Genomic DNA, 13,125 nt, shown 5'->3' with positions numbered 1-13,125 from the left:
GCTGCTGCTGCTGCTGCTGCTGCTGCTGAGTCGCGCCTACAAGCTGCACTATAATTTGTGAATAGCTGTCATGTGTACCTACAGCCCAACCGCTTCGCTCCGTCATGCTCGCGGAAGCCATCAACTTTTCGCACATGCGCGCGCTATAATGGCCAGCTGCATGCTGCTGCTGCTGCTGCTGCTGCTGCTGCTGCTGCTGCATATGCTTGATTGCGGTTGCGTGGATGCGCCGGCGCGACCCGCGGCGTCACCGCGCCCGCCTTCCATCGTCAATCATGGAGGGTATATGAACATCATCAGCAAAAGCACACTCGCCACTTGGCTTTTTTTGGTCTGCGCAACCCGCAAGTCGTGCGAACGCGGAATGAACACACGATTACAGAGCGTCACGATTCAGATCGTCCAGCAGAGATGGCCACGCATGCAGCATCGTGCTTACAATCAAGTATTCCAATGTCTCGCCTCGCACCAGCAAAGTCCGCGACAGTCAGAAGAGTCTGTGACCCGTGCAAACATCAGGCGTGTCACGTCTGCTGCATGTTGCATTGAGTCATGTTGTTCGACTCCTCTTTTCTTCTGTCACAATGAAGCCTCCTTTTGAGCAAGTGCCGGCCGTGCATGCAATTCAGCCGCAGGCTCAAGTCAGACAGCAGCACTCAAAACTGCAAGGGATCTCGGCGAGACACGGTGATGGGTCAGCACGTTGCGCCAGCTACCGGTATGGTGGTCGATCAATAGGCAGCTGAGCAGCAGACGGACGGAGTAGACGGATCTATAGCGCTCCGCGGACGTCTGCATCCGCTTTGCCGATGGCGGCGCTATATATAGGCGTCCCAGCATGGCAGCGTGTTGGCTTTCCCATGTCTGATTACGAACAACAAAAACAAGCTTCGTTGAGCGCAGTTGGCGATTCGTGATCGGATTGGCAGCTCTGAGGACGGCTCGATGCAAAGCAGGTGCTTTGCATGGACAAGGTAATCTGGCATGGCGGTTGCTCAGTCGGTGATGCAAATGATCCCTATATGAATATATAGGTAAGGTACCACCGCAGAGCACACACTATATATACGCGCCGTTGCGGGTGCATGGCGTATCGTGAGTGCAGCATTTCCTGTAGCTGCTGCTGCTCACGCTTAATTGCTGGACGGGCTGAGACTCAAGCAAGCACCTCGCAATTCGGGTACCGAGGCGCGCCTTCGGCTCCGTGAATTGGCGGGTGCTCGATGATGGACCTCGGCGAGCTGTATGCTGACGATAGCAACAATCAAGCAGCAAGCAGGTGAGTGTAGTCAAGAGTAGACATCATACATGTCATCAAGAGTCACGATCGAGTGTAGCATGGTGGTAAGTTTGAGTTGAGTACCTGTGTGACTATACACGTCACATCGACGATACATGCTCACGACTGAGCCGCACTTACAAAGGCGCGGCTCATCGCGTCGCACGATTGCGCGATAAGCACAAAATAGGGTGGGTACGCGGACCGAGCCGGCTAACAATCACGAATATAATCGTGATGATGAACAAGTGCACCGGAAAATGTCCGCACCTTCGACGCTGTGTTTCGCAGCGAAGGGCATTTGCCAGCCTGTAGACGGCCCACGCACACCATGCACATGCACTACTTGCTGTCACCTCCAGATCAACACGAGAGCAAGCGTGTGGTGCACGACAATTGAAATTGTAAACGAAGCTACAGTATGCTGTAGCGCTCTAGCGTGACTGGGAGTGCCACGGTGCCTAGCTCCTGTAGGTGTTTGTGTGCCTGTAGGAGCGTGATAGCGAATCGCCTCAGCTGCGCTGCTGCTTATTGTGTCTGCGTGTTCCTGATGTGCGCACCTGTTCCCGTTCCTGCTGAGCTCGCGTCATATGCGTCGCAGAGCAAAACGTCCCGAAAGACCGCAGCAGCAGAGAGGCGCATTTGCCTTCCCGTGTATATATAAGTTCCGTACGCACCCTACGCGGCGGGGATGCTCGAACCATCAGCACATCTCTTAATTTTGATGACTTTATCCGTAAGGTGCGGGGCTGCATGGCATGCAGGTGACCGGCCTGGATCTGCCGAGGCGCGCTCCTTAATTGCGTCGTATACGTGCGGTCACGAGTGGCTTGACACGAGTGGCTTGAGAATCGTGAAATATATACGGTCGAGTGCGAGGTCATGTATCCGCTCACACTTTGTCGCGCATATGCTGCACACATTTTGGGTCTCGCTGTCACGCTCTTCTGACGAGTGTGCGCTTCGCTATCAGCTCTGCAGCTCTCGCCCAGCAGCAGCTGTCGTGCACAAGGGGGCCTGCGAGGGTTGAGCTTGTGTTGCTGGCGGGGGGTATCACGCCCTAACGAGCAGGTGGACTCTCATGCTGCCTTTCCGCTGCAAGACTTCCCCAATTAGGTTAGTGCGCATCAGGCAGACGTGCAGATGAATTCTACGGCGCGCTCACGACAGCCACAAGGATCGTTGTTCCGTCGCAGCGCTATAGCCAGCCAGGATTCACTCTCATGCTCCGGATCAGCTGTAGTGCGCAAGCTGGAGCTGAAGATTGTTGTCAAGGGACTGCTGCTCCGTCTCGGCCTGCACCACTTCAGGGTGAGCAAAAGTCCTTTGAGTGACCAGCAGGGGGACAGAAAGCGTGCCGTGATCGAGATGACGAACCCGCGGCTGCTGGGACATAGCGAGCAGACAGTAGTATAGGAGCTATAGGCGTGTATGCTGCTGCTGGCTTGCATATGCAGCTTGGCAATGCGCGGGGCAAGCAGCACGCAGCGGCGGAGCTCTTATCAAAATGCGGAGCCGCGTTGCTTTGTTCAAGTTTGCGCGTGCTGTGTGTGTAGGTATAACGGTACCCACACGATTTCCCGCCGCGCATGCGCAATTTCTGCATGGGGTCGGGCGATTCAGCTTCAGTCATGGGTCACGAGCAAGCGGTCTCGAGTTCTGCAGTCAAGAGTCACCAATTGCAGCACCCGATTCCCTCCCGCAACGACAGCAGCAGATCGCTCACTTCTTTTGAGACGTGCACTCACTGCTCTGGAAAGGTGTAAACGTACGCCGGGCGCGGGTCAGCGCACCGTCAAGGTCGCGTGCCTCACCGCCGCTGTCGCGCTTCGGCTCAGCCGTCGCCACGGTTCAACAACCACACACCTAGGCTGTCCGCTTTGCAAACCCTAGCAATCGATTGACTCAGTTATGAGCATGGATGACGGGTCGGTGTCTACATTCACGATTCGGACATAACAAGGTGACGTGCGCAGATGCAAGCAAAGCGAAGCCTGTTTCTCAAAGGTGGTGTGGGGCAGAGCGCCCGTCTCCGTCAGCTGCGCGATCCAGAGAAAGGTGGCTGCAGGGTTTGCAGCTCTATCACACGCAGCATGTTTCGCGACGTCAAGCGCTTGCGGCGGCTTTGGAGCGCAAGGCTAGCTTCAGACCTTCGACGGCCCTGTGGAGCACGATCGCTCCGCCACGGCTCAAGCGATGCACGACGGGCTCTTCAACCGGTGCTACAGCGAGCTCAGGACGCACAGCCTGCATCTCGAGACCCTCCAAAAGCTCTTCTGCTCGCTTGATGATGCTTTGCAGCAGCTTTGCATCGCTTCCAAGGTATAGCTCTCTCAGCTCGTCTTCCAGACCCAGGATGGGTTTGTCCAACACGCGCTTCACAAAAGATCTTCTGCAAGGTGCAAAAGGCGCGTCAGAATACCGTCAACAAGGCGAAGAAAACGTCAAGTCGCCAAGGGGCGCACTCACGTCGCGATGTAGACCCGCTCGTTGTAGAGCCGACTATTCGCTTCTCCAGCCTCCGTTCCCGATGTCTGCTCCAAGTCTGGTTCCGTAAAATATGGCCTGCTGACCAACACGAGCGCTTGTATAGACACGAACACCTGGAGCAAAGTAGACCGAGAAGGGGTCCAGCTTTCGCTGCTTTCTTGGCCCGCCCAAGTGCCCAACAGCTAGATTCGTCATGTCAGAGCTGGTGAGCGGCAAGCAATCAGCGTGCCTGCCATGCCACTTTGACTCACACTCAGGCAGACTTTGCCATCATGGTAGAGGTTTGGTGAAACCCGATCGCCCTGTACCGATGCAACCACTCTGTCAATGCGCGTCCGTTGGCGACTTGTCAGATGCATTATGCAGTCGCACTCACCGCTGTCCAGCTGTGGTAATGGGCTACTGGTGGCGAGTGCGGGTAGTCGCCCTTGAGAGAGAAGTCGATCAGAATCGGCGCGTCTTCGAAAGGTGTTCCTTTGCTTCCGATGATGAGGACACGGAGTAAGTCCTGTCGATCCTCGTACCCCCGAACGAGTATCGAGTCTGGCAGACTGCTCTGCAGAGCTTTGAATTCCTTTTGCAGGCGGGTTGCAAAAAATCGGCTCACCCCTCGTGGCTCGTCCTTCAGGAAAGCATGATCCCGAGGAGCAGACTCCAAAATAGCGAAGCGCTCGATTGGAGTGGTGCCAGACAAGCCGCCTACTGCGCCACCGGTCGGAGGAGTGTCAACTTTGTCGGCGGTTCCGTTGGTCAAGGACGCGGCAGTAGCCCGTCTGACTGCGCCGCTGCTGGTGGCACCGTCGATATCCTGCTTGGCTTCTTCTTCGACATCCATCCAGTCATCAAATGCAGATTCGTCTACCTCTTCGCCATCTTCGCCAACCCAAGGGATTTCGTCCGAGGTGAGAGAAGCATCTGTCATTTCGTCATCATCGTCTTGATCGCTGTCCCACGGCGCGTGAGGGCCTCCATGATCGAAACCGTCATCAAGGAGGCTGAGATGCTCGTACGGCTCGACCACCTTTCTGCCGGCCGGAAGTTTGACGACTACGGATCCATCGCTACCAATGGCGTCGACGACACCATACCAGTCAACAGATTCGCTGGGCTGTCGGAGCTTTGCAGAGTCCGCATCCCAGCGCCTCGAAGCACACACCTGCATGCCCATCATCGACAGCTGCTCGTGAAGCTGAGCATTGTTGGCATCATCGCCCGGCGCGCCCAGCGTGGGTACCATCGGAGGAGGCGTGCCTGTGCAATGATCAGCGATGAGCACTGTGTCGCCAAGCCGGAGGTCCGCTTGCTCTGATGATCGAGGTCGAATGTCAAACAAAGGCACAGAGAGCACTTCTTCTTGTGCCTTGTACAGTCGTAACCGCGCCGTCCTCTCGAAAGGGTCTACACTCTGAACCACGCCAACTTGCGCGATGGCTTCGTGGCCTGGCTGGTAGCTTGCGAATTCGCCTGGCCAGACATCGTGCTCGTCGAGGATGGTATAAGGCTCTAGCGCGGTTGAGTGCTCGGTGCTCGTAGTTGCATCCTGCCAAAGCACGTCCACCTGCGTCGAACGACTCAGGACATGGAGGCCTGTCACGTCGATGCCGTGCATCTGATCCATCTGCATGTCATGCTGGGCGGCGATCGTGGGATTGACAAACTCTACTTTGTCGCCGACAGGGTCTGGTTGCGGTGAAGAGTGTCAGCCAAAAACCAGCGCTAGCCGCGGACACAGCGACGACGAGCTCACAGTCGTGTTCGAATGCCTGACTGAGCACAATCAGCTCGTCTTCTTCGTGAGAATACCAAAAACGTTTTGGTCTTTTGCTCGCGGCCGACTGTTCAGGGCTCATCTGGCGGGCACGCATGCAAGGAAGAGGAGAGTGTGAGCAATGGACCGGGCTCGATGTGTCAATTATTAGGTGCCCCTGACCTTTTGATTCAGGGCGAGCCAGTCGACGGCAACTGGGGCGTGTATGAGAGTCAGCTACGAAGCGGGGCTCGCTATCGTCCCGTTGGCCCTCACTAATTGGCTGCTTGACGCTCAGCACAGTGTGCACACTTTCGCGGTTCGGCGGACCCTTTACAATGGCTTGCCTCATGACAGGCCGGCGGCTGTGGTCGGTTTCCGAAGGCGATTCGAACCCAAGCGCTCGTCTGATCATTGGAGGTAGACCTGATCCGCCGCTGGGCCCATGCAGCTTCACAAAAAATCTCTCGCGCGTTAGACCTTGCGTTGCCCACCCCTAATACTGCGATCTCGAATCATTCCTTGATTCTGTGCATGACTCACCTCTTCCATTTCTCCGACTGTGAGCAGACCCCCAACGTCACATATTCTGCGCAATCCAGAAGGCGTAGCAACCATAGCGTCCTCGAAAGTGCTTTCCACAACCCCCACCCAATCTCCATATGCGACGTGATCGCCAGGCAGGATTCCAAGCACGCCTCGCACGTGTTCGGCGGGGACATCGTGAGCTTCCTGTCCCGTGGTGATATGGCGTAATCTGAGCTTTTTGCGCGTAGATGTGACCATTCCTGTGCGAGGTGCTGCGCCTGCGCGCGATGTGGAAGCACGGGCTTGCACGACATCACCGACGCCAAAGGTTCTGCAAGCAGAACAATGATCAAGGACACAATGGACCCGGTGCACAGAGGTTCAGCTCATTTTCACGCGGTTGACGTCAAAGGAACTACAAAGGGAGCCGCTCACCGATCGATGAGAGTCACTGAGGAAGCTGGTGCAATCTTCCGCGCATGGCTCGGCCAAATGACCATCCCAATCTCTCCCTTTTCCAACTTTCTGTCTACAGAAGGTTCTCCACCCTGGAAGTCATCCGGCAGCAGGTCCTCTTCCTCGCTCCAGACTCGGAGCACATAGCCTTCCTCTTCTGCCACCTGCTTGGGTGGTGGATATGCACCTTCGCTTGTCGTTCGCACCACATCTCCAACGAAGATGTTGGGTATCGCGCCGTTTTGGCTGGGCATGCTGGGTAAATGCGGAGGCGGCAGTGCAGGTCACCTCTCACTCAAGCTGATTGCGTGAAGCCAGGAAGGTTGATGCATGTGCAGGCCGCAATAAGCTCACTGTCACTTGGTGTCGTCGTTCACACAGAGGTCTCGTCGCTCACCGCGAAGCGCTTGTTGAAGTGGTAACCTTGCAACTCGCTTGGCCGTCCTGAAGGCGGGTGCCGTGCTTTCTGAAACGTGCGCAGGCTCTACCTTTTGCGGAAGCGTATTCGGACCACGATTTCCTGTCCGACCGAGTGAAAGTGACTGTTGTGAGCAAGCAGCAGAATGCGCGTGCAGAGCTGAGCTTGGTCCCCCATTGTGCGACCGACCCGCACGTACCGCATCCTCGTCATCATCACTATTCGCCCATGACCGCGGTAGGGCGCGGGCGCGGGCGCCCCGTGCAATCTCGCGCCGCTCGGATCGACGCCTTACGCGTCCTCAAGCTGTCACGCCCGCCTCTGCGGGCCGTTCGCATGGGTGCTATGTGTGCGCATCTCCGCGGACTTGAGCTGGCATGAGTCGACACGAAGTCACGTGAGCGATTCAATAGCCGAAGATCAATCTTGAATCTTGAATGATCAAAAATCAAGAATCAATACAATGGATTTGTCAGATTCACGGTTCATAATTGAATCTTGAATGGGTAGACGTAGCCCGACGAGCGCTCATATCAAGTCACGATAGTGATGCCGTCCTGCATCAGGAAGCAAGAAGATTTCGAGGCCCGCTTCAGATCTATATCACAATTCGATTCGTGATGGCCGCTCGAAGGGTGTTGCGGCCGGCAGATATATAGGTAGGCAAGGTCACATGCGGTCGGGCGCTCGTGGTCCTTGATGGATCTAACTGTTGTGACTCACTCACGACTCACTTTTGACTGAATGGAGGTGTGCGAAATTGCGCGTTAATTGTAGCACTTCATTTCGGAGACTTTGATACCGTCACCGTGATTGTTTGCGAATGTGGATCTGAAATTTGAATGCGTGAACCGTGAATCGCAAAATTTTGTCGCCGGAAAGACCGACGCGTGATTAGTAAACATCCGCGCGCTGAGCAAAGTCCAAGTCGTGAGTTTATTGTAGAAGCGGAAGATCGACAACAGCAAGGGATTCTTGATTGGAGTCTTGAGTCGTGAGCCCACGGCTAAAAGTCCCTGAGCGGCTAGCTGGTGAGCTGTCCGAATCATCTTCGATCAAGAACCCCATTACTGCGTTTTCGTTCACGTTATGAATGAGTTTCGAGAGTTTCGTGATCAGAATGACACTCAGACTGTGACTCAAGATTCAAGATTGTGACTCTTGACCGCTTAATCTCAAGAAAGGCGGCGGCAGCATGATTGTGTGGTGGCACAACAGACACAAACCTTTGCAGGCCGTCCGCACGAGCCGCCAGCATGCAATCCACCATAGAATTGAGCTTCATTTGGCATCGCGCGGAGCGAATCTCAAGACTGGGCGTGAAGAGCTGCAGTCAAGTGAGTACCGGTATATGCGAAGCATCGCCGCCTATCCGGCCATGATTCTAGCGGCTCTATACGCATCGGCTAGGCCTGCACGCGATGCTGCACAGCTCAAGCCGGAGCAGCATGAGCGGAGTCGAGTGTGAACACCGTCACGCAGCCAAAGCATGCGCGTATGGATCAAGAATAACCACACAACTTTGCGGTCGTGCGTGCTGGCTCGGCGCAGGATTTTCAAGTGTCAAGACGAATCATAGCTCCGACAGTCCCTGGGAGCCGCTCACGATCTTCAAACACTCCCTTGTGACAACTCGGCCAAGGTCTCAAGACGCCACAGGGATCAGCCGCCTCGATGGTGCAACCGATGAGCCGGCCCCTTTTCCTGCCTGCAGGCGTCTGCAGTCAAGAGTGCATGCACTTTGGCGCGATCTATACAGGAGGGACGTGACGAGCAGCCGGGGAGCCTCATCAGACAAACGAATGATTTATGCTGCTCTGCTCAGTGACTTTTGTATTCATATGCAACACTCAAAGAAACACGCATGCATGCAGCCATGCAGTCTCGCTGATGGGCATGGCGCAAGGCAAGGGAGCTAGGAAATGGACATCAGCGAGGACTCTTTGCATGCATGCATACAAGCATGCATGCGTTGAGCACCCCCCCCCTCAATTCTCGTGCGATGCAGCGCCCCCATGCTGGAGGGGCGCTACGGAGCACGCCTGACGCATGGAGGGCTTAGCGGATGCAGTTACAGCAGCTCAATACCTCCGCCGATTTGCTGCAGGCCCCCAGCTTCACGGCAGTGTCGACTGAGCCGCGGAGCGCAGTGACGAGTACTCTCGGCCTACAGCTGTGCGGAATCGAATTCAATCTGGTCCTATATGTGTGTGCAAATGATGCCTGCCTGCTTGCTGCCCGCCGTGTTGTTGCTGCCGCATCTTGCACGAACACACGACGAGGGGCAGCTACGAACGAGCAGCGCATCCAGGCTTGCTCTGCTCGCAGTCACTGTACCGTACAGCCGCGAGTTCAGTTCATCTTCATCAACTCGATTTGCATCGTCACACCAGTTCGCAAACCACATCTCCCAATCATCTACCGTCAGCCTTCAACACAACGCATACACTCTCTAGCTCACATAGACACGCGCTCACCATTGCTCGTTCGACTGCCTCTTCTTTCGGCAGCACACGCAGCTCCAGCAAGTGCCCCCACTGATTTCACCAACACCGCGTTCATCGAGTCGTCGTCTCGCCCGCACCTCCTCACCAAGCAAGGCTTTCTTCAGTCGACCCGCATCCTTGACGGCTGGGCGCTCGACTTTGATTTGCCCTGGCGACTGATCACTCGTTCGCCGACCGTAGACAGGCACGCGTGCTTATCTGCCTCGCTCTCCTTCATTCTCCACAATGGTTGCTCGAAAGGTCTTTTATGTCTCTCTGCTCCTCGCAGCAGGTCTCGCTGGTCTGGCATCGGCTGATCTGACTCCGGGAGGTAGCGACCATGCCATTCGGATGGAAAGGCGGGCGGTGCACAACCGGCGCTCGCCCAAACCGTCACCAGCGCCAGCGCCTCAATTTGGAGACTTATTCAGCTTTGGTCAAACATCCACCACGTCTCAGAGCAGCTCCTCGAGTTCCAGGTCCGAAAGCGACACGACGACTTCCACCAGCTCGTCGAGCAGCACTTCACAAACTTCCACTTCCTCTTCCTCCGACACCGCTGCTGCAGCATCAGCCTCGAGAGCTTCTCAATCCGCCGCAGACGCGTCATCCAGATCTGCATCCAGGGCTTCTGAGTCTGCTGCTGCCTCTTTCTCTTCAGCACAACAGGCGTTGCTCACCTCAACCAACGCTCTGGGAGAGACTTTGACACTGACCAGCACCATTGCAAATACACCCACTCCCACTAACACATCCGATGCCAACAAGGATGAAGGTGATACCAACCACACTCCTTTAATCATCGGTGTGTCCGTGGTGGGTGGTGTCGCTCTCCTTGGTGCTCTCGTCTTCTTATACATGAAGTTCGGCGGCAAGCGTTTCTCTGACTTCAACGATGACGACGGTAAGTCCCGCGGCACGCCTCCACTATCCTGCCCAGTCAGCGCAAAGCTCACGTATGTTTGTCACGCACTTTTCGCAGCTGACATCAAGTGGCCTGAGCTCAAGCACGATGGCGACAGTGCAGCAATGCAACCTTTGCCTGCCAGGAGAACCGGCGGTGCCGGTTTCGACATGGGCGGCGAGTCGGATGTCGGCCACGATGACGACGGCCGAAGCATGCGAGAATACGGCAACAAGGGACGCGACAGCTTTGCCAACTCCACAGTGGCCCTCAATGCTCCATCGAGCGTAGGCGCAGGGGCCTATTCACAAGGCGGCTTTGAGGATGGTTCCGCTTACGGTGGCCAGCACGGCGGAGTGCAGGGTTATTACGACCCTTACGGCCAAGGCTACGCACCAGGACAAGAGCAAGGTCAAGCTTTCTACGGTGAACAAGCGCAAGGAGGTGGTCACGGCTACGCGGACCACGGTGGATACGCCGATCCGAATGCCGCTTACGCCGATCCCAACGCGGGGTATGGAGGTGCGCCAGCTGATCCTTACGCGCGTGGCCCCAGCCCTCCTGTGCAACAACACTCTGCGCAGCCAATGCACAACCCATACGGCTAGACGAAGAAGCGCACGGGGTCACCTTGTATGCTATACGATGTCTCCATCTCGCTGCTTTGGAGGAGCCGTTCACTGCATACAGAACAATTGCACTCGGCCATGCCACAAGTCGCGCTTTCCCTCTCGATACCGAAGTCTCAAGCCTCATCCCGTCACTGAATCGAACATACTCGGCAAGCTCAAAACGTCACCACCCGATTCACCCAAGGCTCGGAAGCCACCTCGTCGCAAGCAGCGGTCGTCGATCATGGCGCTGCTGCTCCGAATGACGTGGCAGATCGATCCACTTTAGCAAATCTGTGCTTCCTAATTTTCGCCTCCTCAAAGCATCCCCCACTTTTTCGCACCCGATCCTTTTCTCGATTCTTGCGCGCACAGCTTCTGGCCGGTCCAGAAGCTGACACCTCCCTCGCTTGGGGTTTGCGGGGAAAGGCAACGTCGAAGGGGGCTGTCAAGTGCGTTGGCCTTTTCGAACCCGCTCGAGCTCGAAACCTCGAACCCTACCATTCCCATCAAGCCCCTGTCCTCTCATCACTGCGCGCAACTCTGGAATCTCTTTCTTGGTCTTGTTTTGTACATGTAACCCATCTCGTACAAGGACGCTCAGTCTCCGCACACCCACATACATCCCACCTTACACACACACACTCTCTCGCCCCGGTCGTACCGATAACTGTTGCGCATCCCCTCTCGACCGCTGTCCGATTGTGAATGTGAAAGGTATTGACCCTAGAGCAGCACATTACATTTCCGATTTCACGACTGTGTGATCCCTTTGTTCACGTCCCGCCATTCGTGATATGCTTGAATGACTTCCATGCAGGTTACTTTGAGTCTGGACTGTGACTCTCTACGCCATCGTGAAGCTTGATTCACTTCACGACTGCGCGATGCAAAGACTCATGATCAGCCAGCCCTCTTGCCTTGGTGGAGATGTGACTTGTGGTGTGATGCTGCTTTGCTTCCTTTGACATGCTGTGCGTGCACGTTCTCGCCGCCGCGCGCAAAACCCCACCCACGCCGAGCCCTGCGCGAGCGCGCTTAGGGGGTTCATGCGCAAAGTCTTGGCTGTTGCATATGCTGCCGCTGCTGCTGCTGCTGCAAGCAGTTCGCACTTCGCCCCTGCTTAATTGCTGCACATGCTCGATCGCAATCAAAAGGAGCATAGCGGGTCACGATGAGTGGATGGAGTGGATCGAATGTGGATGCATGCGGGCGCGCCGCTTTCATGCCTTTGTGAGGCTGTGCAGCTGGAAGCTGGAAGCTGGAAGCTAGGTGATCGTGTTCACGCGAGCAATTAGGGCTTGTTCGGCGTGCAAAGATGCGACAGAGCTGGCTGGCTGGCTGGCTGCACTTCGATGGTGTGCCGTATAGCTATGATAGCTTTCATGCTCGCTAGCTGAGGCGATGCAGCTGCAGCATGCTGTGCTCGATCAAGCTTTCTCCACATACGGGCCCGGCCCGCTCTGAGCAAGCTCCTAGCTGGAAGGTGCTCGAGTCGTGGCGCACAGCTAGGTGCAAGTTGCAATCAAGCAAGCGGCAAGGACCATGCAAAGAGCAAGTCGGACGATTCGCATTCACATTCGCGATTCGGATGTTGTAATTGTGATGGATGACTTCGATCATCTCTACGCGACTGTTGTACAGTCTCAGCGCTGCGCTCAACCAGTCAGTCGTCGAATCGAGCCACGGACCTCCTTCGCCCCACGCAACGGCCAAGAATGGGTCTCTTCAGCCGTCACGATGCTCCCGAGCCCATCGTTCCTCTGAATCCGGTGCCCAGGGCGATCGGAGTGCTCCCTCACTTTGCACAGCACAACCAGCAGATGACTCTCAAGGCGAGTGTGGGGGGCACAAGTCTGAGCATGCGCCGCTTCCACCACTTTACCCTGAGCTTACACCCTTTCCGTTGCGGACTCCACTTTGCCTGCTGTGCTTGTGCGCGCCGCAGGTTCGAGAGAAGAAGGCTTCATTCTCGGGAGACGACTTTGCTTGCACTGTCAGTACATGCGACGTCCTGTTCTAGCGGTGAAAACGCCGGCTGCTCATTCGGCCCCATCGCAATTCACTCCTTTGCGCCATCCCAGGATGCGACGACGAATCAGACAGGTGAGGCAAGTCACGAGCTGCGAGACAAAGCGTAAGTACACACGCTACGCAATGTTCTGACTCGCGCGGCTTTGGCTTTTTTTTTTTTTTTTTTTTTTTT

At 55.9% G+C, this 13,125-nt stretch overlaps 3 protein-coding genes across 3 annotated transcripts in view; 2 read left to right on the top strand and 1 right to left on the bottom strand.

Moving 5' to 3' along the window:
- Positions 1-3,165: 3,165 nt before the first annotated feature.
- On the bottom strand, positions 3,166-7,037 carry IE81DRAFT_320363 (hypothetical protein). Its single transcript, XM_025513003.1, has 9 exons — positions 6,480-7,037; positions 6,060-6,375; positions 5,793-5,967; positions 5,700-5,731; positions 5,517-5,619; positions 4,146-5,449; positions 4,021-4,071; positions 3,749-3,951; positions 3,166-3,671 (listed from the first exon to the last, which is right to left on the bottom strand). The coding sequence occupies exons 1-9, from the start codon at positions 6,752-6,754 to the stop codon at positions 3,386-3,388; spliced, it is 2,745 nt and encodes a 914-aa protein (XP_025372351.1). The 5' UTR covers positions 6,755-7,037; the 3' UTR covers positions 3,166-3,385.
- Positions 7,038-9,555: 2,518 nt separating this feature from the next.
- IE81DRAFT_207394 (hypothetical protein) lies at positions 9,556-11,172 on the top strand. The gene is made up of 2 exons (XM_025510944.1): positions 9,556-10,308; positions 10,387-11,172. The coding sequence occupies exons 1-2, from the start codon at positions 9,651-9,653 to the stop codon at positions 10,914-10,916; spliced, it is 1,188 nt and encodes a 395-aa protein (XP_025372350.1). The 5' UTR covers positions 9,556-9,650; the 3' UTR covers positions 10,917-11,172.
- Positions 11,173-12,376: 1,204 nt separating this feature from the next.
- The window catches only part of IE81DRAFT_320361 (hypothetical protein), a 1,612-nt gene continuing 863 nt past the window's right edge, over positions 12,377-13,125 (top strand). Inside the window, exons 1-3 of the mRNA XM_025513002.1 lie at positions 12,377-12,754; positions 12,868-12,915; positions 13,004-13,025. Of these exons, the coding sequence (XP_025372349.1) occupies positions 12,638-12,754; positions 12,868-12,915; positions 13,004-13,025 (187 nt within the window). The 5' untranslated portion in view covers positions 12,377-12,637. The remainder of the gene's footprint in view (positions 12,755-12,867; positions 12,916-13,003; positions 13,026-13,125) is intronic.

The sequence above is a fragment of the Ceraceosorus guamensis genome (assembly GCF_003144195.1).
Source record: "Ceraceosorus guamensis strain MCA 4658 unplaced genomic scaffold IE81scaffold_6, whole genome shotgun sequence".
NCBI lineage: Eukaryota > Fungi > Basidiomycota > Exobasidiomycetes > Ceraceosorales > Ceraceosoraceae > Ceraceosorus > Ceraceosorus guamensis.
Note: the sequence above shows the minus strand (reverse complement) of the source record. Positions and strands in the feature narration are given on the sequence as shown.

Excerpts from the sequence above, each read along its gene's own strand:
- IE81DRAFT_207394 (XM_025510944.1), top strand. The coding sequence starts at position 9,651 with ATGGTTGCTCGAAAGGTCTTTTATGTCTCTCTGCTCCTCGCAGCAGGT. Across the intron at positions 10,309-10,386 it reads TGACTTCAACGATGACGACG|CTGACATCAAGTGGCCTGAG; the intron begins GTAAGTCCCGCG and ends CACTTTTCGCAG.
- IE81DRAFT_320363 (XM_025513003.1), bottom strand. The coding sequence starts at position 6,754 with ATGCCCAGCCAAAACGGCGCGATACCCAACATCTTCGTTGGAGATGTG. Across the intron at positions 5,732-5,792 it reads GAGCGTCAAGCAGCCAATTA|TTGCCGTCGACTGGCTCGCC; the intron begins GTGAGGGCCAAC and ends TACACGCCCCAG. Across the intron at positions 3,952-4,020 it reads ATGGCAAAGTCTGCCTGAGT|CTGTTGGGCACTTGGGCGGG; the intron begins GTGAGTCAAAGT and ends TGACGAATCTAG.